General features: G+C 37.9%; 1 protein-coding gene and 1 pseudogene across 1 annotated transcript; both read right to left on the reverse strand.

Moving 5' to 3' along the window:
- Positions 1–1,169: 1,169 nt before the first annotated feature.
- On the reverse strand, positions 1,170–3,004 carry LOC145641791 (zinc-finger homeodomain protein 8 pseudogene; annotated as a pseudogene).
- Positions 3,005–8,328: 5,324 nt separating this feature from the next.
- Positions 8,329–9,699, reverse strand: LOC145642862 (uncharacterized). The gene has a single exon (XM_081694024.1). It carries the CDS (start codon positions 9,697–9,699, stop codon positions 8,329–8,331), a length of 1,371 nt encoding a protein of 456 aa, XP_081550150.1.
- Positions 9,700–27,505: the final 17,806 nt, after the last annotated feature.

Here is a 27,505-nt window from a genome sequence, read left to right on the forward strand (position 1 = left end):
ATATCGTTTTGGTGGATGAGACTAAGGATGGGGTTAATGTCAAGTTGGAGCAATGGAGGCAAAGGTTGGAATCTAGAGGGTTTAAGCTAAGTCGGAGTAAGACTGAATATTTGGTATGTCGTTTTGGCACTCAGAGGGGGACAAGCAATGAAGTGGTGAGTTTGGATGGAAAGGATTTGACCATGAGTGAATGTTTTAAGTACCTAGGGTCGATCATCCAGAAGAATGGTGACATTGATCAAGACGTGACCCACAGGATTAAGTCAGGGTGGCTTAAATGGAGAGCGGCCACGGGAGTGTTATGCGACCGCAGCATTCCCTTAAAGTTGAAGGGAAAATTCTACAGGACTGCCATAAGACCAGTGTTGCTCTATGGTACAGAATGTTGGGCTTCTAAGAAAGAGCATATTAAAAAGATGGAGGTTACGGAAATGCGCATGTTAAGGTGGATGTGTGGAAACACTTTAAGAGATAGAATCAGAAATGAGGTTATTCGCAAGAAAGTAGGTGTGGCGGGCATTGTAGATAAATTAAGGGAAAATCGTCTGCGTTGGTTTGGACATGTAAGACGGAGACCCGAGGGTGCACCGGTGCGAAGAGTGGAAGAGTGGGACCATGGAGGGATTAAACGAGGAAGAGGGAGACCAAAGATGACTTGGTTGGAAGGAGTGAGGAAGGATATGAAGTGCATGGATTTACGTGAGGATGAAGTTTTGGATCGTAAGGGATGGAGGAGAAAGATTTATGTTGATGACTACACGGAATAATCAAATTTGGTTCATGTTAGCCGACCCCACTTTTGGGATTAAGGCTTTGATTGATTGATTGATTGATTGATTGGAGATACATTATAATATAAGCAATCCGAATCCACCTTAATCTTTGTTTATTATCCGCTTTCTGTTTCCTCCGACCAGACACACTTGAAACTTCAAACATCAAATTATCACCATTTTCTCTCTCCTCCCACAATTAACAATTAACACAAAATCAATTGAGATTAGCATTGTTAATTAATAAATTAATCACTCACTTGAGAACGAATTAAATATCTTAGAACAAGGGATCATCCAATCAATGTTGTGAGTAATCATGTAAAACATATACCTAATCAATGATTAAAGTAATGAAACAATAGAAAATGCTAAATAAATTAATTAGTAAACTAATTAGAATTAAATTCCCTCTTGATTAAACTCATTAACAACAAAGTCACCCCCTTACCACTTTTAATCAACAAAAAAAATCTAGTAAAATAATAATAAAAAAAATACTAAAAATGGAAAAGAAAAAAAAAAGTGGGTAAGGGTGAGATAGGGGAAATCTTCTCCTCTCCTCTCTTTACTCTTCTTCTTGAAGAATCTAATTAAACTAATTAAGGACTAATTAAACAAAAACATGTTTATTAAAACAAAAGAAAGATATAATTATAATTAAGAAGAAGATGAAGAACCATTAGTAGGAGCATTACTCTCATTGCTCTTGCCACCATTATATTGATGGTTGTGATGATGGTGAGACTGATCGTTGATACTAATGCTGCTATTACTGTTTCCATTACCGGTCAAATTACCGTTAATCTCATCATCGTCATTCGGATTATTAATCAGATCGTCAGTTGGATTAGTAGCAGCAACACCAGAAGTAGTAGTAGCAGTAGTGGAACGCTTAGCAAAAGTGTTTTTGTTATTGTGCATCCACACTTTAAAAACCCCTCTTTCAACACCAATTTCATTGCAAAACCCATTCACTAAATCTTCGTTTGTTTTCTGCATTTTCCACCCTACTTTTTCGGCGAATTCGTGCATTCGGTCTTTTTGATCTTGGCTGAATTTGGTTCGGAACCGCTTTCGGCTTGGCGGTTGTGATGAGGATGAGTTCATCAGATGCTGCGCTTGATTGTGGTTGTGGTTGTGATTGTGATGGTGGTGGTGCTGCTGGTGAGGGTGGTGGTGGTGGTGTGGGTGATGCGGGCCGTTGTTGGTTGTTGGAGTATTGTTATCTGGAACTACACCAGTAGTAGCACCCACACCACCACTGCTGAGAGCCAGCAGCATGTGGGGTGCGGAGCCCGGGTAGTAAGACGATGAGATCGGAGGAGGAGATTGAGACCCCGGGCTCCGCACACCACGGGTTGCCACCGCCGGTGCTGTCTGGGGATTCGAGGCCGGCGGTGGCAACGGATGGTGACGGTGGTGTGGGTGATACTCAATCACATGAGTCAGTGGTGTGGTTGCATTCACCGTCTCCTCTGGCTCCCGCCGATGGAAATTACGGTGACACCCACACGCTGCGCACTTCAGCGATGTTGGGTCCGAAGCAGTCGCGGACGGAGCCGGCATAAACTCCCCACACCCATCAAGCGCGTGACCACCCAAACTCGCTGCGTGATTCTTCAAACACTCTTTATACAACACAATAGCAGGCGCGTGACGCTTCAACACTCCATTACTGAATGATAAAGGCTTAGAAGATTGGATCCGAGGCGGTGTTTCGCTTTCGGCTTCCGGGCTTTTCGATGGCGGAACTATACTCAAACCCCCAACACCACCACCAGCACCACCCACCGCCGCCGCCGCCGTCGTCGCCGCCGCAATTGTAGCTCTCGCAGTAGTCATATCCATTTTCCCTCGAATTATAATCAATTCTTCTTCAAAAAAACCCAAACATTTTTTTTTTGTTTTTTTGCTTTACTCCCTTCACTCTAAACACCTTTGCTTTAATCTCAAGAATTTCAATTCCTTCAAAAATATGGAAAATGATTAGCCCACAAAAACACAAGGTTGGTGCTAACTTTATTAGTATTTTAATCCATGAAAGATATGTTTAAGCTAAATAACTAGTGCTTAAGATAGAAAACTACAAAAATTTTGGTTATAAAATAGTTGATTAATTTCTTATTTCTTTGATGTAATGATGATTAAGAAGATAATGATGATGGGTGGATGAAGAGGTAAGTAGAAAAAGAAAAGAGTGATAATAGAAGTGAGTATTTGAGTATGAAAATGAGTATAATGATAAATTAAAAATTATAATAAAAATCTTATTGGTTTTATGTCGACTATGTGGTTGTCCTTACTAACCACATAATATGATTAAAAATTAACCATAGTTTAAATAATGTAAAATTATGATGACAAAACCTTTAACTTGGGTTAAGATTTATTACGCATACTTTTGGTTGTCTCCTCCAATAAATGTAATAGCCCTAAAAAAAGAAAATGCATTATTTTAGACTCGGTTGAGTTAAGGACAAAAAAGGGGGTTTGACTCGTGAGTTAACTCGGGGGAGTTATGTAATGAAAAATGAAATGGAGGTATTGCTTTTGTCAGTTTAATTGCTTTAAGAAGAGGTAAAAACAGAGTATGGCAGGTGGTATTGGCAGTCTGAGTTATTTACTGTTTCGCATCTTAATTTGTCAATGTTGCAGTGGGACCATTCCCCGAATACACTTTTTAACAGTTTTCTTTAAAATTTAATTGAAATTCAACGTCATTTATTGTTATAAGTAAACATAGTCTTCACTCTTCAATAATGTCCTTGTGTGTAAAGTCAAGTGAATTAACAAAATTGTTTCATACTACTCGAATTACTTTTTTTTTTTTTTTTTTTTTTTTTTTTTTTTTCGGTGGTTTTAGTTTTAGTGAAAAATATATTAGGAAAAAATTGACAAGAATAATCTCAATTTTCCTCGATTCATCCAAAATAATCTCAATTTTTTATTTTTTAATAATCCGAACTTTAATATGAATTTGCTTATAAAGGTCCAACCGGTTAAAGCAACTCTAATGATAAACTAAGGGGGTTATTAAATGCCATAATAGAATTACTTAGGGCGCGGTATTAAATGACTCATCTACCCTTATAAATTCCATGTTTGACATCGTTCAATTTTTCTCACCAACCATACTCCTTCCACCACCATCACCACCACCACCCTAAGGTCGCCGGAATCACCATCACCCTAAATACCATCACCACCACCACCCTAAGGTAGCCGAAATCATCCAATTTTCTCACTATCTATCACACCAAATCAACCACTTATCATACCAAATCAACTGGAAAAAGGAAGAGGCTGACGACAATGGAATCGCGGCGTGGGAAGGGGGTTCGTTTGCCGGGAAACGTGGGGAAAACACCGACCAATTCGTCGGTAAGTTTTTTTTTTTTTTTTTAATTTTATTTTCTCTAGATTTGCATAGTCGCGTGCTATATGCGACTCCACCATGGCACAGTCGCATATAGCGTGCGATTACACCGTGGTGGAGTCGCATATAGCGTGCGACTATGCCATGGTATTGTCGCATATAGCATGTGACTATGCCATGGTATAGTCGCATGTAGTCGCATATAGCATGCGACTATACCATGGCATAGTCGCATGCTATATGCGACTATACCACGGTGTAGTCGCAATAGCATGCGCCATTGCACTACACCGTGGTATAGTCGCATATAACATGCGACCGGTACAATGAAAATTGAAAAAAAAAAGTCTGACATATACCCGACTCAACGGCGTCGACGGTTCGTCGTCCCCACCAAGTGCCTCTGATATGAACGCCGACCGTCGTCGACTCATTTTATATGTCCTGGGTGGTGGACCATTCAAGGTAGAGATGTGGTGTATGATGGTCAAGGTGGAGTTGTGGCGGACCAGTCAAGGTGGAGTCGTGGTGGTGGACCAGTCAAAGGTGAGTGGTGGTATGGGTGGTGGAGCTAATGGTCAAGGTGGAGATAAGACAAAGTTAGTAGTTAATAATGGTTAGATTGTTATATAATTTTCAAAATTAAGGGGCATGAAAGTCTTTTAATACTATAGCTTGAGTAATTTCATTGTGGCAAATAGCAATTTACTAAACTAATTGTTAAATTAGCTAGTCATGCCACGTATGATTTCAAGCTAACTTTCTGTATAGCTATTTTGTGCCCCAATAGTTAGCTACTAACTTCCTAATTAAATAAGCTTGATTTTCGCAATTAGCCATATAAATTTAGTTACTTTAATATATTAAACTCTAAAAATTTTGGAAACTATTTTCTCAAGCAAATTAGCTTGGACGGCTAAGCTAATTGTATTTTTTAGCTCCAATCACTAGTAGAATAAACATAATGAGAAGCGGTTCAAATCTCCCAATGGCAAGCGGATTTGAACCGCTCGCATTTGGGGGGCTTGCCATTGTCAATTTAAATGGCAAGCAGTTCAAACCGCTTGCCATTTGAAGAAAAAGGGCAGCGGTTTTGGCGCCAAACCGCTGCCCATTAGGGCTATAAAAAATAATTTTTTTTTTTTTTTTTTGGTTTTTTCTAACTGAAATTGATACAGAAACAAAACAAATATAAAAACAACAATATTTTTATTAATTAATTGATGTAAGTATTACATTTTCATAAAAAAAATATACATAAATATATTTAAAAAAATTAATACAACTAATTAAATTATTACAACAAGTTATCTAAAAAAAAAGAAAGCTTGTTCCACCACCAACACCACCACCGTCCACAAGCAACACCACCACTATCAACGCGTACCACCACCACCACCACCACCACCACCCACTCGCACCACGCACCAGCACCAGACCACGCACCAGCACGACCACCATCCACCAAATCCCAGCCTACTTCGCCCACCACGACCCCCATCACGACCCACACCAACACCAAATCGGCGGCCTAAAAAAAACCAATTCAACCACCAAATCACCATAAAATTAAAAAAAAAAAAAACTTAAAAAAAAACAAAAAAAATTAAAAAAAAGGGAACATACCATGAATTCCACCAAAACCTTGAAAATTGGCTTGAAATTTGGGTTTTAAGGGTCAAATTCGACCATGAAAACTCTAGATCTAGAGTTTTTATGGTCGAATTTGACCTAAAAAACTCGAAAAACCACACGCATACCACCGGACTTCAAGGGTTGTCGTGGTCCGTCGTGCACCACCACCGGACGACTTCAAAGAGAAAGAATAGAGGGAGGAGAGGAGAGTGAGCGTGAGAAAAATTGAGGTAAGGGAGATTGAGAGGTAAGGGGAGGAGAGAGAGAGTGTCGTGAGAGTAAGGGGAGGAGGGGAGGAGAGAGAGAGAGCGCCGTGAGAGTAAGTGGAGGAGAGAGAGTGTGAAACTTAAGGGGTAAGGGGAGGAGAGAGAATATATAGCTGGGCTTTTTTTTTTTAGGGTTTCTCTAACAAATGGCAAGCGGTTCACGGTTTAAACCGCTTGTCGTTTACATTTTGGCAAGCGGTTCACCCCAAACCGCTTGCCATTTGCTTAGTTCAGGTTTTTATTATAAAATCAGGTAAATGGCAAGCGGATTTATCAAACCGCTTGCCATTTGGGGCTTCCAATTACGTTTATTCTACTAGTGAATGGCCAAGCTAGTAGTTAGAGACTTTTGAAAATTGCGAGCAAGTCCCTAGCTACAACCATTGTAGTTGCTCTTAAATAACTTGTTATCTCAAGTCACCTGACACGTGTTAGCATGTTACTGGTTTAAAAAAATGAAAAAAAAAAAATTTAAAACAAAATTTAAGGAAATTTTTTTAAATAAATTAATAATTAACAAAATAAAACCACTACACCACCCCTCCCTCGACCAGCCATACCTCACATCTCGTCGCCACCCCTGCCAGAGACCAGACTTCCTAAACTCTAACTCCAGCAGAGACCCATTTTCACCCTATTCCCTTTCCCTGACCCTCTCCTTCCCTTGTCGCACGACCAAATAACGAATCCCTAACCCCTTAATACCCACCCCATCCCTTCCTTACCACGAAAAGCTCCTCTTCCTTAAGCTGCGATGCTGTGTGTGGATGCTTGTGGGAGGGCTGCTAAGATGCGAAGATGATACTTGGTGTTTGTGCGTGGCTGTTGCGATAGTGATTTAGAAACTAATTGGTGCATTGGAAAGGGAGGTCGAGCAACAGTAATGGTCGTGGGCGTAGGGTATAGGAAAAGTGATGAGGGGTGGGCCGGCGACGGTGGAAATGGTGAAGTTGGGTGGCGATGGTGGAAATGGTGAAGCTGGGTGGCGGTGTGGCAGGTCGTCAGGGTTGGGGATGGTTGGAGCTGCTGGTGGTGGTGGTTTTTATTTTTATTTTTTTAAAAACATTACTTAGTTTTCTAAAATATTTTTTTTTTAAAAAAAAAATTAGTTTCAAAATTGTTAGTTAAATGTTAAATGTTAATTAATTTTCTTTTCTTACAAGAATTAAAATTAAAATATGTTTTTGACCAATCAGTTAGTGACACATATAATTATATCTATTAAAAAAATTACTTATTCAACAGGTTAAAGGTCGGTCACTTGGGACCATTACAAGCAAATTCACATTAAAGTTTGGATTATTTAAAAATAATTAAAAATTGGGATTATTTTGAGTGAATCAAGCAAAGTTGGGATTATTCTTGTCAATTTTTCCAATATGTTAATACTCCCTTTGTTTTTATTTAAATGTCTTGATTTTACTGCATACACTATTTTACTAAAGTATACATTGAGATGTATACGGAGTATAAAAAGATCTAATGCGAAGTATAAAGTATTATTTATAAATCAATAACGTAGAGAATAAAAAGGTACCCTTGTTTTTTTAAAAGCTGGAGTTGGGATTTTACACTATTTAAATGTCATCATTGACTTAATATTTTTACCAATATATAATAAATATATTTCCATGATCATAAAATATGCTGATTTTTCATGATGTCTACTTTATAAATTAAATTTTCATAATTTTTTGCAAATCTTTAATTAAAGATATTGATGGTCAAAGTTATGTCTCGACAAATGTGTAAATTCAAGTCTAACTAAAAAAAAAAGGCGAGTGCAAGTTACGTGAATACATATGGTCCAAGATAAACTTGGTCTAGTGGAAGTTAAAGCACCTTCCAGCCATAAGGTTTCAATCCCCATTAGTGACAATTTGAGAATGAGATTCCCTTACCCTCCCCTAGAGCATTGACAACAATGAGGAAAAATTGTTTTCCTCATTTTCTCTCTACCCATTTTCTCTCTCTAAAATCCTCATTTTCCTCCTGAGGAAATTTGGTGAGGAAATATTATCCCACCAATGATTAAAAAAAATCCTCAAACCACACTCTCTTTTACTTTTTTCAATACCCTACTTACATTTTCTCTCTCATATAAATCACTATATTTTATTAGCTTATGTTTTAAAAATAATTAATCGAAGTTTGATAACATTACCAAGATAAATATATTACGACTATGAAATTCTAACGTCTGCATTAAATTAAAGAGGTACGACTTCGATTAATTATTTTTGCTAGAACTTCGATTAATTAAAGATGTACTACATTACTCATCGCTAGAACTATATTTTTGCCAAATGTGTTCAATCAAATCTGTTTTTAGAGAAAAATGAGTTTCTCTATCACGTAAGGAAATTCTTCTTTGAACATACTTGTCGAAATCAAGGTTAGGCGGTCGACCAACGTTATATTCAAAAGGCTCGTTGTTGTTAACTGCGACACCTGTATTTGATCTTGCTAATTGTGGTTGATCTTCTTCGTAGTACCTTCTTAAAACTTCAGCCCGAATGTAGTTGTGGCGTTCATCCTCGACAATCATGTTGTGCATAATGATGAAAGCTTTCATTATGTCACACAAAATGTCTTCATCAAACGCAATTGAGGGTTGTCGTAGTATTGCAAACCTAGCTTGTAAAACCCCAAAAGCTCGTTCAACGTCCTTCCGTGCCGCAACTTGTTTTTCAGCAAATAATTTGTCCTTATGAACTTGAGGATGTGTTATTCCTTGAATGAAAGTATGCCATTTTGGGTAAATACTGTCTGCCAAATAATATCCCATGTTATACTCATGGTCGTTCATTGAAAAATTTATTGGAGGTGCTCGGCCATGCAAGACATCATCAAATACCGGGGAACGGTATAGGACATTAAGATAATTACAAGATCCGGGGATTCCAAAGAATGCATGCCAAATCCATAAATCTTGATCTGCTACGGCTTCTAGAATTAGGGTCGCATTCTTACTCTGGCCTGCGTACTGTGCTTTCCATGCCGTAAGACAAGTCTTCCATTCCCAATGCATGCAATCAATGCTACCTATCACGCATGGGAAACCACACATTTCATTTTGATGCAGGATTCGCCTTAAATCTTCATCTGTGGGACTTCTTAGGTACTCAGCTTCAAAATGGGTAATAACCCCTTGACAAAAACGTTGCAATGCATTCCGAGAGGTTGTTTGACCAATGCGTATATACTCATCCACAGCATTTGGGGCCAATCCGTATGCTAACATTCTTATCGCGGTGGTGCATTTTTGTAGTGGTGATAACCCAAGCCTTCCAGCTGCATTCCTACACTGCTGGAAGTATTGATCATCGTCAACCACTTTGTTCATGATACAACAGAATAAAGGCCTTTGCATTCGAAATCTACGCCGAAATTGATTGTTGTTATACACTGGACTATCAGCGAAGTAATCATTAAACAATCTTTCATGACCCTGTTCTCTATCTCTCCTATTTGTATCCCATCTAAGAGGTTCCGGGTCACATTCATTTTCAATTACAGGTTGGGCTTGTTGTGGGGAAAGCAACATAGTTGGTAAGTGATTTGTGAAGAATTCATCAACTAGCTTATCAAATTGGGCATTTGTATCTGTATCAGATGAGCTAGAAGTTGAGCTAATGTAAGACATTGTATTTGTTTAAAATCTTGAATTTTTTTGTGTGGGTTGTGTATAGATCGTGTATTAAGTATATATAACAAAGAATATGAAATTTGAATGACAATTCAATGCATTAAAACAAATCAAACTACCGAAATGGAGCATGCATGACTACTAAATGACCTTTCAATGCATTAACACTATACTATGAATGACTACTCAATGTATCAAAACAAAATACTGACTATTTTATTTTGAATGACTAGAATAGATAAAAAAAAAATACTGAAATGGTACATGCATGACTACTGTTGTGATTATGACTAGTGAATGCATTATAAGACAAGTACTTGATATTGTTACAAGCAAGGGCGAAGCCGCGGGGGGGGGGGGGGGGGGGGGGGGGGGGGCTGGTGGAGGCCTGGCCTCCCATGGCCCAACAACCGACCCATTAATCTAAAAGGCTGGCCCCTATAGTTTTTAGGATAAAATGATTATTGTTTGTATAAATCTAGTATTCTAAATTGTAGCTTAGTGGTTGAGCATTTAAGCATACAACCTTTTGGTCAGGGTTCGATTCTCATGGGCTTACATGCATACTATTTTAATTTTTTTTTTTTTAAAAAAAATAAAAATTTATTCACTATCTATTTATGTTACAAGTATTAGTTTTTTCCCCCTTAAAACTTATTAATATTAGCAGTATTCTTTAATTTAATCTATTTTTCTTTTCCCCTTCAATCAATCTTTTTATTAATTTGCCAATTCTTTTGATTTTAACTTATATTATTTTTCCTATATTTCTAATTGACTAAATTAGTAAATTGCATACCTTATATATATATATATATATATTATATATATATATATATATATATATATATATATATATATATATATATATATATATATATATATATATATATATATTGTTTTTAGTTATTATATATTTATTTTTGTGTAAATGAACTACAAGAGCAATACCAAATATATCGTACACAAACCTTTGCTTAGCTATAATAAAAAAAGGCAAGTCCTCATTGGTTGAATGGTTGTAATATTGAATATTTTGATGAAATAATATTTTGTGTTGCTTTATAAAATATAGTCAAATCTAATCTATAATATTGCAAATACTGCAACAGAAAATATTGTGTAATGAAAAAATCGTAGAAATACAATAATATTCACTGAATAAGTCTCGGCCCCCCTATATTTAAATTCATGGCTTCGCCCCTGGTTACAGGTATGACAATTCAAATGACAATAAACACAAACTTTAATACAAACTCTTTTATTTTGACGCATACTTTAACACAAACTTAATACAAACATTAAAATATCAAAATACATTATTAAAAGTACACTTAACACCATTGAAATACAACAACATTAGTTAAACTTAAACATAAAATATAACCATACCCAAAGCTAAAACATTACACTTAAAATTGCAGTTAATTAACTTAAACCCCTCGGTCGTACACTTGTTGGATTAATTCTTCCTTGCACACCTCTTCAGCAGGGGTTAGTGGTGTAGTCTTTGCCAAAAGAGATTGAAGCAGATCAAAATTCATCTTCCTCTCTTGTAATTCAACTTGCTTCAGTTTTCTCTTTTCCTTTTCCTTGTCAAGTTCCAACCTTTGTTGTTTCAGAATTGTCTCCCTTTCTCTAACTTCAGTACACGCCTTCATTTGTTCACCAATGCTGAAAAATGCATCCTTGGTTGCCACCGCTTTGCCCCTACGCTTAGCCTTTGCTTTTTTTACACCTTCGGGACGTGGTAGACCTCCGGACGAGAAACCGTCATTACGGACTTCATCCCCAACTTTAGCCCTAGACCTCTTCCCACTACCACTACTATCTTCTTCGTCACCAACACCACAAGACTTTCTTTCCTCCTTTGACAAAGCCAATCCTAGCTTTGTCCTTCACTTTGGATCATCCTTAACCATTTCAACTCCGTGAGGAAAAGTAAAATTGTGAGTAATAGAGATATGAACAACTTGGATGCATTTTTAACTCGATCAGCTTCATTGTAACCACTTCCACTTTCTGGAAGTTTACCCGCTTCCTCTTAGCAAGATTGCCACTGTAGTATATCTGCTGCCATTCTTCTCCAGCGCGACTCCAAACTCTTCAAAGCTCTTGGTGGGAGTATATGCGGCTTCTCCCTTTCAGCTTTGTTATATGCTTCATGTATTTTTCGCCAAAGATTGGATGCTTTTTGGTTTGTACTAGCAATCTCACATTCACTTATTTCTAAATACAACCCAATTAGTGTTCATCCTCTGCAACTGACAAGATTTGACTTACTTTAGCGGGTGGAAGGTTGGTATGCATTCTTGGTGTCGTTGGAGGGTATTGAGGAGTCTTCGGGACATTTTCTTATTGGCTTTCATAATATTGAGAGTTGCTTTCTTGATAAATTGGAGGTGTTTGTTGTTCATAGTAAGTGTTTTCAGATTGATTTTCTACTGTTGCTTGTTGTGGTGAAGGATTTTGTAAAGATGTGTTTCCTAATCCGATGATGAACAACTTTCACCACCATTATTGGTCGGGTTGAGTATTTAATCTTTGGAGTGCATAAATCCATGTTCTATCCAATATATTTTATAAACCAATACATTTCCTAGCTCATTTCCCTAAACCATAACCTATTTTCCACTTTTAGTATCCACATCACAAAACCGAGCTAAATTGATTTTTTTGTTATTATAATTTTGATCCAATTATTATTTGGTTGGATAGGCCTTCAAATAAGCTTTCCAACCATATATCATAAGCCCAATTCCGAGCTATAATGAAAAAGATATGAGCAAAACACTAAACTCGGCCCAAGACCGACACCATTTCACTAAAACGGCCTTATATTAAAATCTACAAATCATTTTGACCTGATTCACATTGAATTGGAAATTAGACTTGATAATCTTTCCAATGATATATTATATGCCTTATTTCAAGTAACGGATCAAAAGTTATGATGATTTTAAAAAGGGTAAAAAACTGGAATCGTCGCGCAGGCAACAAAACCACCTTGTCACGGGGCAAAGTGACGTGGCACGGGGAAAAGTGACGTGGCACGGGGCCTGGTACCGTGACACGGGAATTCTCAACGTGTCACTGTGCCTGGTTCCGTGACACGGGAATTCTCGTGCTTATTTCTGCGGCATATTCCACCTTGACACGGTGGATTTCCAGCAAAAAAAAAAAACTAGAAATGATCACCGCGTCACGGCATCTTGTACCGTGACACGGTACAGTTTACTGTGTCACGGTGATCTGGAAATAAGTCCAGTCAGCCTTTTTTAGTCTTCCGTGTTAATTTGGTCCTCGTGTCAGTCATTTTGGTTACTGTTCACATGTCTAGCCATACGATCATACCACGAGTCTTATAACATCACTTAATCACCCATGAGTCAAGTATAGTCCACACACTTTCTTTATGTTCTGACTCGAGTTGTGCACCAGGTCGTTTATGATCGTATACTAGGTTTATGCACCCTTTTTTCGTTGTAATAAAAAAAGAGTGGAGTTTTCTCACCTGTTTTCAAATGTATATTTTTTTCCTTCCTTTCCTATCTGGAGCAATGAGCCAAAAAATTAAGTGAATTTATTTCATTTCACAATACTTGGTCAAGGAGCAGGGGTAAATTGGTACGGTTCGAGTCATTACTACATCAACCTCTTAGACCTAAGAGGCGTTTAAAGAGAACTTTGCCATCTCAATGTCACTCATCACCTTCAAACTACTTTATGTGTCCCAATGGCTACTAAGGAAGATATTGAGAACATTAACAAGTCCATTGAGACAATGTCTAACATGTTACAAGCACTCACTACCAGAGTCAACACAGTAGAGAAAAACAATGTTACTGCGACTGCAATGGACAAGATCAAAGAGCAAATGAGCAAGATTTCTGAGGATTTCACCTATGTGTAACGGCCTCCCAATCCTTTGGATGTGAAGGACAGACTCTCTGAAAAGTTCTCCACTACTGATATTCCAAAGTTCAAGCCTACTGGCAATCCAATATTCCATTTGAAGGTGTTCTCTGCAACCATGGCTCTTAAGGGATTGGACGTAACACTCTTCCCTACGGTGTTCCCTCTCTCCTTAGAACATGCTTGCCAACAATGGTTTTATTCCCTAGATGCCAAGCGTACTACGACTTGGCAAGGTATCACCAACAGTTTCATAAATCGTTACAAGTGTAACATTCAAACTAAAACTTCTGAACGTGAACTCTCCATTCTCAAACAGAAAGAGAATGAAGGCTTCACCGCTTATCTAAACAGGTGGAGGAAAACGGCTTCACTCTTGGTAGATCCTCCCAAAGAAATAGAGATGGTTCGCCTCTTTATTCAAAATCTGACTCACAAATATAGGGAACATCTCATGCCACTGAACACTTTAGAAGCTGTATACGACATCGACATCAATATCGAGGATGAGCTAATAAAGAATACTGGTAGTAACAATAATAACACTTGGAAAAACAAGAAGAACGACCATCCTTCTTCTTCGTCTTCTAAGCACGAAAATATTACCAACAATATAAACCAAGTTGATCTCAATGAAGTGTTAACTCTTGATGCTCCATTGCCCAAGAAAAAAAAGAACTTACACTCCTTTAGGAATCACTTATGATGCGGCCTTTGATCGCCTTTACGGTTAAGGCTTGATCACACCTATTGGGCCATTTCCAGAGCAAAAACCTGAAGAAAGGAGCGCCAAATGGAATCCCAATGCCCATTGCAAGTACCATCAAGGAAGGGGCCACACTACAGAGCAATGTTGGAATTTAAAGGACGTAATTCAAGACTTGGTGGATGCAAACAAACTTCCTGTCCCTCCAGGCGGCAAGAAGTAATGAACACAAGGCGCACAACAGATCCTTTGTGCAAGATTTCATGATTTTTTTTTATCATTCATCTCCATTCCCCCATTCATGTTTAGCATATGTTTTCCATTTCAAATTCTTATATGTTTCATGTGTTTCGTTCACCTTTACTCCATTAATAAAATGAGCAATTTCCTTTACATCTTGATCATAGAATTTTTCATTCGCTCATTCAAAAAAAAAAAAAAAAAAATCAATTCCCGAACAAAACACAAGGTACACCAATGATTTGAAGCACCTTTGCAACCATGTCATTCCCTGTTACCCGTTCAATCACATTCCATTTCTTCATCAACCACTTTGAGCCTCGTCTAACGTTTGGCCTTCATTTCTTCAACCCACATTCACTTAACCCTGGGATTGGAAGATGTGTAATTGTATAACATTAAAAAAGCAAGTAAAAAAAAAAAGCAGCAAAGCAACAATAAAATAAACAATGTTTAAAGGCAAGTGTTCCAATGTCTTTGATATGAACACGTCTCAAATTGCGTCTCTCATCGAGTGCTTAGTATCGTGCCTGAGAAACATGAATGCTAAGTGAGTGATGGACCACATGATCTGAGATTGCCTACATTGATTCAAAAGAATAAAAAAAAAAAGAAATTCAAAAAAAAAAAAAAGAATGAAAATAAACTTGCAAAATTCAAAATTTACAAATTCACAATTACACATCTTAGGGATTCTCTTGGGTCTTGAGCCTTTTACCCTTTTCTTCTTTAAACCATCAGCTTAACCACATTACAACCCTTGAAAGACCTCTTTGAGGTGTACATACACTTGTGCAAAGTTCGATTAGAGTTACGTTCGGCATGTTTCCTAATGGATACGTAGGCAACCTTACATCAAGGTGCGGCCACATTCATATACATGATCGAGTCAAAGAATATCCAATGCTTATCCTTATGACCCTATCCATCTAGAGCTAGAATTGGGGGGATTGAACCTAAATAATTTAGCCTACCTAGCCTAAAGAGTCACCATCTCGACTCTTCTCACATATATTTCCCTCATCATAGCCTTTGCAGCCTCACCTTAGTATCACTTTCACACATACATATCCATATCATCTTTCCCTTAGGAACCCTTTATCACGAAATCTTGTTTCCCTACCGCGCATGCTTCATCATCTTTCAAGACAACATTCATCAGAAGAAACGTTGTATACTTGCTTAGTTTCCTGACCTGAGAAATGTTCATTGTTTCATGCATCGCATGATATCAATGATTTGTAATCATGCAAAGCATATCGTTCTTAGCTCCTTGACCTAAGCAACGTTCATAATCACTTCATCTATATACGTGCTTAGCTTCCAGACCTAAGTGACGTTCAAGATCGCTTCTTTACACCATATATGATGCTTAGCTCCATGACTTGAGTTCATTCATCTACCGTGTCACATGATGTAATTGTACTTAGCCTCCTGGCCTAAGAACATGCATCATGCATACATTATTTTCAGGACAAGCAATTCAATCCATACGATTCATTTCGTCTTGCTCAAGGAGGAAGTTCAAAACTTCTTCCCTTTTTCATTATTTTATTTTGGAGAAGTTCAAAAACATTTTCAAAATTTTTATCGAGGGAAGTTTGAAAATAAAATTTCATTTTTCACGTCTTTCCTTTTCGGGAGAAAGTCGGTACCCTCCACTCGTCTCATGACAAAAATGACGGAAAAATTTTTGCTTTTGCATTTTCGGTTGCTTGTGTCTGCACACACTCACACCATACATATACACACACAATCACAAGTCATACACATGTCATGTCGTGTCAAGTCAGTTGGTCAAGTCAATCATAGTCTATACGAGTCCCTTGGAAAATTTTATTTTGCAGGTCTCAATTATAACCCATGTCCGGGGACAAGCGGACCATCTACAGCCCACGTTCGGGGACAAGCGGACCATCTACAGCCCACGTTCGGGGACAAGCGGACCATCTACAACCCACGTTCGGGGACAAGCGGACCATCTACAACCCACGTCTGGGGACAAGCGGACCATCTACAGCCCACGTCCGGGGACAAGCGAACCATCTACAGCCCACGTCTGGGGACAAGCGGACCATCTACAGCCCACATCCGGGGACAAGCGAACCATCTACAGCCCACGTCCGGGGACAAGAGGACCATCTACAGCCCACGTCCGGGGACAAGCGGACCAACTACCCCCCACGTAAGCGAACCATTTTCAGCCCACGTTCAGGGACAAGCAAACCACCTACAGCCTACGTTCGGGGACAAGCGGACCATCTACAACCCACGTTCGGGGAAAATCGAACCACCATCATTTCATGACGCAAGGTTCTTGATACACAGACACTTGTAATCTCATCATCTGTCGACTTTCCTCAAGCATGGAAAGTATTATCCGGTGGATTTCTTCAAGCATAGAAAACCGCCAAATTCCTTTGTCGGCTTTCCTCAAGCATGGAAAGCATTATCGGTGGATTTCTTCAAGCATAGAAAAACGCCACAATCATATGTCGACTTTCCTCAAGCATGGAAAGTCTCATCCGGTACGTTTCTTCATGCTTAGAAAGCTACCAAACTCATCTGTCGGCTTTCCTCCAGCATGGAAAGCATTTCAACAAACGTCATCTGGTGGATTCCTTCTAGCATAGGAAAATACCAAACTCATTTGTCACCGATACACTGGTTTCAGATAAGCGTTCTATCCCTTTACTCTTTTATATGTGGAATTAACATTTTTTGCAGGTATCGGCATATACAGAGTGATTTAGGATCGCAGAATGTCTTAAATCATTCTCCGTCCCAATCGACTACTTTGACTATCATTTTCGAAACTGTTGGGAGTGCTTAAATCCATGTTCTGTCCAATATATTTTATGAACCAATCCATTTCCTAGCTCATTTCCCTAAACCATAACCTATTTTCCACTTTTCGTATCCACATCGCAAAACCGAGCTAAACCGATTTTTTTGTTATAATTTTGATCCAATTATTATTTGGTTGGATAGGCCTTGAAATAATCTTTCCAAAAATATATCATAAGCCCAATTCCGAGCTATAATAAAAAATATATGAGCAAAACACTAAACTCGGCCCAAGACCGACACCCTTCCACTAAAACGGCTATATCTTAAAATACACAAATCATTTTGATCTGATTCTAATTTGGTTAGAAATTAGACTTGATAAGATTTCCAATGATATATTATATGCCTTATTGTGAGTTACGGATCAAAAGTTATGATGATTTTAAAAACGGGTAAAAAACTGAAATTGTCGCGCAGGCAACAAAACCACCGTGTCACGGGGCAAAGTGACGTGGCACGGGGCCTGGTACCGTGACCCGGGAATTCTCAACGTGTCACGGTGCCTAGTGCCGTGACACGGGAATTCTCGTGCTTATTTTCGCGTACTTCTCACGCGAAAATTCCCCGCGTCACGACAGATTCCACCATGACACGGGGGATTTCAAGAAAAAAAAACTGGAAATGATCACCGCGTCACGGGGTATGGTACCGTGAAACGGGATTTTTCACCGTGTAACGATACTTTCCCGTGTCTTTTCCGCGTTTCTTTCCCACGCGCTTAAGAATCTGGACGCAAAAACTCCACCGTGACACGGTACAGTTTGCCGTGTCACGGTGCACATCCCGTGACACGGGATTGCTCCGTGTTTTCTCCGCGTAATCCCTAAACGCGTTTTCACTTCCCGTAACCTAATCATTTCCCGCGTCACTCATTTTTCCCCCGTGTCACGGGATTTTCCCCTGTCTAACGGTGCCAGGCACCGTGTCACGGTGCTCTTTGCCGTGACACGGTGTTACTTTTTAAGGTTTTTTTTTATTTTTTTTTATCTTTTTAGGGTTCCGTGTGTTCCCTCTGCTCATTTTCCCTATAAATAGGACCCCCCTTTCTGCAGTTCGGGGCATCAAATCCTTCTCACTTTCTCTCTTTTACACTAAAAATCATTTTATTCTCTCTCTCTCTCTTATTCTAAGCCTTAAACCTATATTCCTAATTATATCATTCTTCCCCTAAGCACTCTAAGGAGTCTATACTTAACGCGAGGTTCCGTCCTTAAACCAAGGCGTGAAAGGTACACATAACTGAGGGTTTGGACCAAATCTACTATACTTTTTATTTAATTTACTTTAATTTTTATTTGATTTATATTTTTTATTGAAGTTACTAACAGTTTATTCATGATGTTGAAATTTAAAGGAACGTGGGAATGTGAGTAATTAATTAATTTAATTACTCTTATTTTATTTTAATATTGCTAGTATCATGATTAGGTTATTTTATATTTTATTTGGCTAACGCTATTATTGTTAAATTACTTCCAATATTAATGAATTCTATTATTGTTATTGATCACCATATTGCATGTTAAAGGGAATATGTAATTGAAAATCACGCCTAATAAGATAATTTGGACAACCAGCTTAGGTTCCTTTTTAATCTTGATGTCAATCAAGTGATCACGATATTTTAGAATTATATGTTGCATTAATATCCAACCAAATTTAGCTTAATAATAGTTTGGAGCGAATTGAATCTTTGTTTGTATGCCTTTGAGATCGCAGGAATCACTTTTCACTATAAGAATCGAGTACAGGACAATACGGGCGAATGTGACTCCATGACTCACTTCGTACCATCATCCCCAATCCTCCTTTCGTGGTTCCGAACCATATGGAGTTAGTAATCTCATTAATTAAGAATGGGGTGTAACCTTCACGGGTCAATCGTTGTTGCCTTCGTTGTCCTTTTATTTGTGGTTGCCTTTTATGATCCGTGAACGGTTTACAAGTTCCTTAAAAACTTGTTGGCGGATCCCTACTTTCCTTGTCCCTAATCGTATTATGTCAATTCCCACTTCCTATGAGTGCCAAGCATATTCACCACATGCTTTTAACGTAGGCGCACTTCGAACGATGCCTACAATAACCCTCTAGGAATTCATGCTCCATCTACCTGATTGAACGCTCTGAGCAACAAAGGGTACATCCGAGAATGTTGAATTCACCAAACCATGGAAGTGAGTTTAACTCGCGGGGTCCCATCCACACGCGCCAACACTTCCAAAGGTAAGGCTTCCGCGCGGTGCATCTGTACTCATAACCGTAGACCCTCTTTGACTAACCCATACCCCGAACTTTAGAGAACTAGAGCCATGGTTAGATTGAAAACTCATTGCATTATGTTTTGACTACTTGACTACTTGTGCATCTCTTACTTGTGCATACTTATTACGTGACTAAATTAACCGTTTGGTTTGACTTGTGTTTGTAAATAAGCCTTAATAAACTAACCAATGATTAAAGGGCTTTTCTTAATTAATTGATTAATTAATTTAAACTAAAAAATATACCTTAAATCGAGTCACAATTCCTTTAAGTCAACCCGGATTTTTATTCCCGTATACTGCACAAGCGTCAACTTGTTTTGGTCATAGCTGGAGTCCTAGGAAGAACTACGAGTCGTAAAACCTATGGATCTGTAGCCCCGATTGTTATTTTTAATTTGGCGTTGGTTTCGTTCCAATCAAAGTCACAGATCAAAAGTTATAACTAAAATACCACAGCCATTCCAGTTTAATGCGTATACATGAAGTCTTAACTTAGTCTTTGCTTGAGTCTAGTCACATAGTCTAGCCACATGGTCATGACACGAGTCTTAACATGTCACCTACACTCACTAGTCTTAGCACACACTTTGTATATATCACCATGACCATGTCTTAGGTTCATGCATGAGTCGTTTTCCGTCATTCGAGTGGGGGGTCCAATCTATTCCCATTCCCTTCCACCTTCTCTTCCATTTTGAATAGAGCTTGAGTCAAAATAAATAATAAAAAACTTACCCCTAATTTCCCTTTCCACAGTACTTGGTCGAGGAGAGAAGGGCGATTAATTAAGGACAACACCTTTATTCAAGTTTAACTTTTTGATAAACCAGCCGGTCGAAAAAGAAAGGCTAAGAAGATAATGGCGAGTCAAGAATAACTCAATGAGCTTAAGAAGCAAATGGCAGACGTGACTAAAGTGTTGAAGGCTTTAACCCTCCAAATCAATGACCCTGTGAAGCAACAACAAATGGAGCTCATGCAAGAAAGCTTGAGCAAAATATCCAATGACTATAGATTCCAGGGCATTAGCTCACAAGGGGTCTCGGTGGAAAAGGAGCTTCTTCCGCAGAAGTTCAATGCCAACGACATCCCAAAGTTCAAGGCAACTGACAACCCTTATTTTAATTTAAGAGCATTTGAGACCATAATGAACATTAAGGGGATTTATAGAAAAGTCTTTCATTCCTTGTTTTCTTTATCTCTTGAAACCGTTTGCCAACAATGGTTCTTTTCCCTTGACAAAGAGAAAACCTCTTCTTGGGATTCCATAACAAACGCTTTCATAGATATATATAAGTGCAACATCCAAGACGAAATAGACCACAAACAACTTGAGATGTTAGAACAAAAAGAAAACGAAGGGTTCACTTCTTTCTTCAACAAATGGAGGGAAACTTTTGCTAATATGATTAAGGTTCCTACCGAAAAAGAGTCTGTAAGGATGTTCATAAAAAACCTTCAAGAAAAATATGCCAAGAATTTAAAATACCAACACAACTTGAATACTTTCAAGGCTGTGTATAATATAGGCATTGATATTGAAGATGACCTTCTGAAAGATAATAGTGCGAGAGGAAAGAAGCACGACCATCCTTCTTCTTCCTTTCCCATTAACGAAGTACATGCTACGAACACCTCTAAACCATGGATCCAAAGGTCGAAAAGAGTGTTCACTCCACTTGGTGTGAGTTATGAAACAACTTTTGAAAAGCTACACCACAAGGGACTAGTCATGCCCATAGGACCTATCAAAGATCCAGTTCCAGAATCCAGGCCACCTAAGTGGGATCCTAATAAACACGACAAGTATCACCAAGGAAAGGGTCACGACACTGAGGAGTGTTGGAAACTCAAAGAAGCTATTCAAGACCTGATCGATGACAATAAACTTCCGAGATTCTAGCCATCGCAGAAGATCAAACATCCTTCGATCCTTCACTCCTTATCACACCTGTAGGTGAGCCCATAATCGAGATAGCTTATATAACCTCTATTGATGAAGTGGCCATGATTGAGGAGGATGAAAGTATTTTCTTAGATAATACCGAGGAAAATTTGTCAAGTTTAAAAGAGGACGTTCAAAAACTACAAGATGTCATTACCATGCTCTTGAATATGGTAGAAGGACTAGAAAATCGGATGATGGTTATCGAACAAAATTCTCACCAAGGATTTAATGAAAAACTCAATGCTCCTAAGCCACGGGCAAAACAGACCATTAAAGAATACACACCAATAGGAATAACTTATAATGAAGCTTTTGACTGTCTTCACGATCAAGGTCTCATTCACCCCATTGGTCCCAGTCAAGACCCTCCGCCTGTAAAATGGTATCCCAATTGGGACCCAAAATCTTATTGCCGATACCATAGAGGTCGTGGTCACACCACCGAAGTATGTCTCACCCTCAAAGATCGTGTTAAAGACCTCATTGATTCAAATCTCCTTCATGTTCCTCCACGCGACAAGAAGGCCAAGGCTAGTAACAATAGCAACAATGGCTGGAAAGGAAAGAAGAACGACAATCCTTCTTCCGAAAACGCCCACTCTAGTAACAATGTTAGTACCTTTGATCACAATGAAATCTTAGCCATGGATAAGCAAAGATCTAAAAAGAAACCCAAAAGAGAATTCACACCCATTGGAATGACCTATGACGTTGCTTTCGATCGTCTCTATGGTCGAGGATTAATCAAACCTATCCGCCCTACTGGAGATCCAACGCCAGAAAAACGATCTTCAAGATGGAATCTCAACTCTTATTACAAGTACCATCAAGGAAATGGTCATACCACAGATGAATGTTATAAAATCTCATTCAAGATCTCATAGAAGCAAATAAGATCTCATTGCCTCTGGCTAGCAAGAAGACCGGGTGATGATAAAGCAAACGACATAAAGAGAGCTTTAACGACAAGATTTCATGACCTTTTTTCTATTTATTTTTCATTCTTCTTTTCCCCAATAAGTCCAGCATATGCACCTTTTACTAACCCTTATTTTGTAGGATCATTCTTTCTTTTCCTTTAATAAAAATTAGCATTTTATTTCTTGCATATGATCATTGCATTACATCGCATTAAAAAAAAATCCATGTCGAACTGAGCACAAGGTATAATACCAATGATTTAAGCACCCCTTGTAGCCACATCATATTACCTTTCACCCTTCAAATATACAATTTTTTCTTGATAAACCACTTTGAGCCTCGTCTAACGATAGACCTTTCTTTCTTCAACCTACATCCACCTAACCTTGGGATGGGATGGTGTGTAACTTGTGCAATTTCAAAAGCTTGAGTGATTTCGAAAAATAAAAAAAGCAATAAAAAAACAATAAAAGTGTACAAAAGGGCAAGTGTTCCAATGTCTTTGACATGAACATGTCTTTAATATGAACACGTCTCAGATTGCGTCTCTTATCGAGTTCTCGGTACTGTGCCTGAGAAACATGAATGCCAAGTGAGTGATAGACCGCATGATCAGGATTTCCCACTTATAAAAATAAAATAAATGCAAAAGCAAAAAAGAGAGCTTAAAAAAAGAGTTAAAAGCCTCAAGCATAAAAATATAGAGATTCAAATGCAAGGTTGGACACCTTAGGGGCTTATCAAGGGTCTTGAGCCTTTATCCCCTTCTTCTTCAAACCTTTAGCCTAACCACATTACAACCCTTAAAAGACCTCTTTGAGGTATGCACACACTTGTGCAAGGTTCGGCTAGAGCTACGTTCGGCCTGATTCCTAACGGATACGTAGGCAACCTCACATCGAGGTGCGGCCGTAATAAAAATACATTCATATTTACACTCATAATTGATCATATCTAGGAATTTCCAATGCTCATCCCTTTTCATTTAGAGCTAGACTTGGGGGCTTGATCCCTACATTATTAACTTACCTAGCCTAAAGAGTCACCATCATTTGACTCTTCTGGAAATAATATTTTCCCAGACACTTAGCCCTTGCGGCCTAACTTTAGTGTCAATATCACACACGTCACAGATACATGACCAAATATACTTCCCTTAGGAACCCTTTGTCATGAAATATTAACACAACGTTGAAGCACGCCTTATCGTATCAACATCACTCATCAAACATCAATCATCATCACATCACAAAGTATAAAGAACATAGCCTCCGCGCCGAAGTCACCTAAATACTTTCATTATCAAGTCAACTAGGATAGCCTAAGATGAATTTTTCCTTTCATCTTGAGAAATAGTATCAAACGCATACATTTGACTAAGCTCATTCAACATGCACTTTAAAAAAATACACTTCGATTCATTTCGTGTCTTTCTTTTTCGAGAGAAAGTCGGTATTCTCCACAAAAAATGACAGAAATTTTTTGCTTTTTCGCATTTTGAATCAAGCACATCACAATTCAATGCACACACGGGTCTTAAGTCACACGTGTCAATTCACCTTGGGTCAACCTCAAGTCAGGTAGTCATGTTGAGTCAACCTCAAGACAGTCAATCACCTTAGGTCAACCCTAAGAAAAAAACATCAAGCGTTAGGTTAACTCTGAGAAAAGCACCAGCGAAGTCTTTTAGCAATCTTTTGATTTTTACAGGATACAACCATTCAGCAAAGCTCCTGTTTGCAGCCAACCGAACGATCGCAACAAACATTAAAGTATCAAAGCTCTATTGTTCAGAGACACGTGGACAATCCTTTCAAGCTCTTTTACTCAGAGACGCGTGGGCATATCATTCAAATCTCTTTGTTCAGAGACACGTGGACATATCATCAAAGCTCTTCTGCTCAGAAACACGTGGGCATCCTATTAAAGCTCTTTTATTCAGAGACGCGTGGACATTTCTTCCAAAAGCTCCTTTGTTTAGAGACGAGTGAATAATCCTAAAAAAGAAGCTCTTTTACGAGTGAACATCAACAGCGGAAAAATACGACCACAACATCAAAACCGCAAGATGGCGTTCCCTATCTTGTGGAAGGTTGTCACGACAACAATGCAACAAATCGGTTACCAGCAGAGACGTGTGCTCGACGGTGCAGATACGCGTTTCTTAACTCTTTTATCTATTTTAACTAACGCTAGTTTGCAGGTATCGGCGTTACAAGAATGATTTAGGATCGCAGAACGTTCTGAATCATTCTCCGTCCCTATCGATACTTTGACTTTTGTTTTTGAAACTTGCGTTTCTCCAAACTCAGTCAAAGTGGGGGCTTCTGTAGACACCCATTTGTGTCTCCCCCCCAAAAAAAACCTAGTGATTAATACCTTTCATGTCATTTGATTATCGAACGAGGAGAAAGTATGAAAATTCTAGTGATGAGGATTCTTTTATATATTAAAATATCTCTTCTTTCTGTTTTTGAAAATATTTCTTTTCTTACCCTATTTATGAAAAACGTGCATTCCAGTGTAGTTTGGTCCATGATAAGGGTCCAATAATAGTTTAGTTGGATATGGCTTGAAAATAGCTTTCCAACGATATATTATAAGCCCAATTCCAATGAATAATGCGGAAGTTATGGCCAAAATACTAATCTGGGCCTGGTTTGGTTCTTACATACATCCCAATGATCTAGAGGAGGACCTATTATTAATTATTATTCCTAAAGCTATTAGGATTAATTATAGTATTATAGAATACTCTAGAAGGTTATTTTGAATCCTAATGGATTTAGGATTGATAATTATGTTTCAAAGAGTTTGAAATTGAATAAAACTACACCTTTTGAGAATCCTTGTTTTGTAAGAGATGGAATATGTTCAGATATTATTTTTGTTCCTCATAATCTTTATCCAAATTTTATATGGTTGGATATTTCTTGAAATTATCTTTCCAATAATGTATTATAGTAATAAATCCGAGTTATAACGAAAACGATATGAATGGAATATGAAACTCTATCCAAAACTGACACCGTTCCACTATTTCGACCATATCTTTTTATCTACAAACGATTTTAATCTGATTCTAATTGGGTTAGAAAGTAGACTTCAAGATATTTCCAACTACATATTATATTCCTTATTTGGACTTTTGGATCAAAAGATATGATAAAAACAAAATCCGCAAAAACTGTCCTCAAGCGCCGGACGACAGGCTTGTCGAGCGGCGACAGGCCCTGTCGCGCGGCGACAAGGGCAGTTGCGGCGACAACGTTGTGTTTTATTCCTCCGATTCTTTTTTATCATATTCCGGACTATTTTTCAATATAAATAGTGTTCTTAAACCTCCATTTTTAATCATCAACTCTCATAAAAATAACCAGAATTCTCTAATTCTCTTTTTTCTTTCTAAGCTAAAGCTTATTCTCTCTCTCTCTTTCTAAGTTTACCCTTTTGCAAACAAAATTCCTCGTACATTATCACTGGAAACATCTATCCAAGTTCAAAGTTGCCTTTGCCCTATACGTGAAAGGTTTGATATTTCTGAGGGTTTGGTCCCAAATCTCTATTTCAATTATTTAATTTAATTCTTTGATTTTATATTTTCCTTGAAGTTACTAACGTATGTATTTTGTTATTAGAAAGAGATACGAGGCATCCAAGTAAGTTCTTTAATTGTTTAATCGATATTTCGATATAGAAATCATGCTTAGGTTGTTATTTTGATTCCTAGTGGATGTTTTCCTTAGTATCATGTTAGGATGCTGTCCTTAGTATGATGTTTAGGGTAAAGAATATAATGTCAATTATGATTTCTATGATGCTTCCTATTGTCTTTCCTTATATCACGTTAGGGTTAAAGCTTTGATCTTTAATGTTTAGTGACATGCTAGGGATTGTTATTAATCTTGTTAGTATCATGCCTAGGATCTTGCTATTATTATGCTTTAACATGATTAATTTAATTATTATAATAATTATTATTATTGTTATTATTATGTTGCTTGATATATATTTATTGTTATTGTTATTGTTATTATTATGTTATTATTATTGTTGCATGTTTAAGGTTAATATGATTTTAATTCAAGTGATCACCAATAATAGTTTTATTTGTGCATTAATATACAACCAACATAGGTTAAACAGGTTTAGGGTAAACCTGTTGATTCCATGTTAGTCCGAAAGCGCACATGAATACGAGAAGAATAAAGTAGAGGCCTATTATTAGGGCAAGTTCTTTCTCTTTTAGATTGAAATTGTACCTTCATCCCCGAACTTTCAGTCTTGGTTCCAGACCTATTGGATTTGAAGATCTCTTGAATCGTTAAGGGGTGTAACCTTCACCATGTGAACGGTTTTCAAGTTCCTAAAACTTGATGGCAACTCTTTTGCTCTAGCTTCTTTCCCTTTGGACGCCACCATGAGTAAGTGTATGATCACAGTGGGGTTCAAGTTTGGGGTAATGCTCGAAATATTCCCTACACTAATCATGGTAAAGAACATCATAACAACAAATTCTAATTCTAGCATTGATCTAACAAGTTGAGAAAAGTAATAATAACCAGGTAGATTGCACATGCAACAACAATTAAACAAGATTAAGGAAGAAATAAGCAATTTAAAGTAATTAAAAATAGAAAATAAAGAACAAGAGATATAGGAAAGAGATTACTTAAAATGCTTCAAACTTGAGGAAATGTTGATGAATCCAAGATAATAATCTTCAATTAACAATTACAATGATTGAGTTTGAGAAGATCTAAACTAATTAAAGAGGGTTTAGAGAAACTAAGGGCCTAAGAAAACTAAAGGGAAGAAGAAGACTTGTATAAAAGAGCCCCCAAAAACTATTTATAACCCAAATTACATAGTAAACTCCGCAATAGATAGCTTGCAAGACCTATCGGACGCGACCTCGACAAGGCCTAGAGAGGTCGCTCCTAAGGACTAGAGAGGCCT

The sequence above is a fragment of the Chenopodium album genome, chromosome 8 (assembly GCF_948465745.1).
Source record: "Chenopodium album chromosome 8, dcCheAlbu1.1, whole genome shotgun sequence".
NCBI classification, from domain to species: domain Eukaryota; kingdom Viridiplantae; phylum Streptophyta; class Magnoliopsida; order Caryophyllales; family Amaranthaceae; genus Chenopodium; species Chenopodium album.